Below are 2,672 nucleotides of genomic sequence, written 5' to 3' on the forward strand. Positions count from 1 at the left end.
TTTCCTCTTCATTTGTTTGGTCTGGTGGGTTTTTACCTTGCTCCTTCATCTGCTGTGTGTTTCTCTGTCTTCTCATTTTGCTTAACTTACTGTGTTTAGGGTCTCCTTTTCACAGGCTGCAGGTTCATAGTTCCCGTTGTTTTTGGTGTCTGCCCCCAGTGGGTAAGGTTGGTTCAGTGGGTTGTGTAGGCTTCCTAGTGGAGGGGACTGGTGCCTGTGTTCTGGTGAATGAGACTGGATCTTGTCTTTCTGGTGGGCGGGACTGCATCCGGTGGTGTTTTTTGGGGTGTCTGTGACCTTATTATGATTTTAGGCAGCCTCTCTGCTAATGGGTGGGGTTGTGTTCCTGTCTTGCTAGTTGTGTGGCATAGGGTGTCCAGCACTGTAGCTTGCTGGTTGTTGAGTGGAGCTGGGTCTTAGCATTGAGATGGAGATCTCTGGGAGAGCCTTCGCTGTTTGATATTATGTGGTGCCGGGAGGTCTCTGGTGGACCAATGTCCTGAACTTGGCTCTCCCACCTCAGAAGCTCAGGCCTGACACCTGGCTGGAGCAACAAGACCCTGTCAGCCACTCGGCTGCCAGTGTTGGAGGGTCTCCTGCAAAGGTGGGGGTGGCTGTGGCTCACCACGGGGACAAGGACACTGGCAGCAGAAGTTCTGGGAATTACTCCTTGACGTGAGCCCTCTCAGAGTCTGCCATTATCCCCACCCTACATGACTCCTGAATTCTGGTTTTCTCAGGGTATATGCCCAGTAGTGGGACTGCATTGTTTTTAAAAGGCCTGGAGGGATACACTAGTAAATGGTAGGGAAGAGGGGGGTTCCTGTTGGAAAATATGATGTGGGTGCTAATCAAAGGGAGTTCAACGGTATCAGTAATGCTCTGTTTCTTTGAGTTAAAAAAAAGGAGATGAAAGAAATATGGCAACCTATGAATAACCGACGGAACTCTGTTATAGGAACATGGGTGTTTATTATATTATTTTTAATGCTTTTCTTTGTTTTTAAAATCTCTTGAATAAAAAAGGAGTAGAGCTGGTCATCATTCATGGAATTATTATACCTGCAAAGATGGACATCAATTTGTAAGAATGCTTCAGACCTGTGCTATCCAATATGGACCACTAGCACCGTATGGCTACTTAAATTTTAACTGATTAAAATTAAATGCAAATGAAAATTCATTTCCTTGGTTGCAGTAGTCACATTTCAAGAGCTCAGCAGCCACATGTAGCTAATGGCTACCATATTAAACAGTAGATATAGATCATTGCAATCAGCATAGAAAGTCCTACTGGACAGCACTGACCTGCAGCATACTTTTAAGAAATGTGAATATCTGAACTCCGTATCATTCTTCTAAACTTCTGGTCCCAGATAATTCTGCTGCATTGTACACAGGGCATGTGCCCTGCAAATTATTTTTTCACATTTCTACTTGATATCCTATTTCATCTACCTTCCAGTTACCTGTGAATTTAAAGGGAAACAAATGCTGACACCATTTACAAACTGGTTCCTATCCCAGTTTCTTTCTGTTTGTTGTAGGTGAACTGCTCCTGCTCTCAAGTATGATTTTCCTGCTCCCGGTGGTGTGCGGCTGCCCAGAGAGGTGCCGCTGTCACTCACCTTCGAATTTTGTAGACTGCAGCCGGCAGGGTCTGGCTGAAGTCCCTTCCGATCTGCCTCCTCAGACTCTAACCCTGCACTTACAAGATAACCAGATACGTCAGCTTCCGGCTTCTGCATTTAAGTCAGTGCCACAGCTCACAACCTTGAACTTGTACAACAATTCTCTTTCAAATCTGACCTCCGGAGTTTTCCATGGACTTCAGCACTTGCGGGTCTTAAACCTAACCCAGAACTCCCTGCATTCCCTGGAAAGCAGACTTTTCCATTCCCTCCCACAGTTGAGAGAACTTGATTTATCATCAAACAACATAAGCCACCTTCCCACATCCCTGGGTGAGCCTTGGGAGAACCTAACTGTATTTGCGATACACCAAAACCAGCTTCAGCAGCTCGATCGAGCCCTCCTAGAATCCATGCCCAGAGTGAGGCATTTATTTCTCAAGGACAACCTCTGGAAATGCACTTGCCACTTGCTCAGTCTTAAACTCTGGCTGGAGACGTTTATCTATAAAGGTCAGTAATGCCTATCTGTGTGTTACCAGCCTAGGATGAACCTCATCTGTTCTCTGCATTAGAAGGGAGGTTGAGGAGTGTTTGAGGGATCCATGTAAGCTTTTTCACATTGATGTCATTTCATGGTATGGCAAAAGAGGCAAGTGAGTCATTAGAGGGTGTTTAAATTCAGGTATTTAAATTCATCTACAGATACGATTCATGGAGATAACTTTCCTTTTTTTTTTTTCTCCCCACCCCAACTTTCCACTCTTTGATTAACAACACCATTAAGTTATTTATCTGGGAAATGTAGGCCCTTAAGAAAGAGGGAATTTCAATCATCACCTAAATAACTACTCAACTCTGAAGTGACACCAAATTTTGATTTTCAAGTGTGATCCAACTGGGGGCATGTTATCTCTCCTTAGGACTTTCCCCCCTTCTTTGTCTGCTTCTGACCATTTGACAGCCGTGAATCTTCCCTGAGATTATCCATTCTGCTTTAGCAAACACCACTGTTACTGAAACTGGATACAGTAGGGTACC

General features: G+C 44.6%; 2 protein-coding genes across 2 annotated transcripts in view; one reads left to right on the top strand and one right to left on the bottom strand.

The window, feature by feature from the left end:
- The window catches only part of CACNA2D3 (calcium voltage-gated channel auxiliary subunit alpha2delta 3), a 798,772-nt gene that overhangs the window by 125,777 nt on the left and 670,323 nt on the right, over positions 1–2,672 (bottom strand). The gene's annotated exons all lie outside the window — the stretch shown is intronic.
- On the top strand, positions 1,071–2,152 carry LRTM1 (leucine rich repeats and transmembrane domains 1). Its single transcript, XM_028478756.1, has 2 exons — positions 1,071–1,084; positions 1,528–2,152. Exons 1-2 carry the CDS (start codon positions 1,071–1,073, stop codon positions 2,150–2,152), a joined length of 639 nt encoding a protein of 212 aa, XP_028334557.1.

The sequence above is a fragment of the Physeter macrocephalus genome, chromosome 18, assembly GCF_002837175.3.
Source record: "Physeter macrocephalus isolate SW-GA chromosome 18, ASM283717v5, whole genome shotgun sequence".
In the NCBI taxonomy this organism is placed as follows: Eukaryota; Metazoa; Chordata; class Mammalia; order Artiodactyla; family Physeteridae; genus Physeter; species Physeter macrocephalus.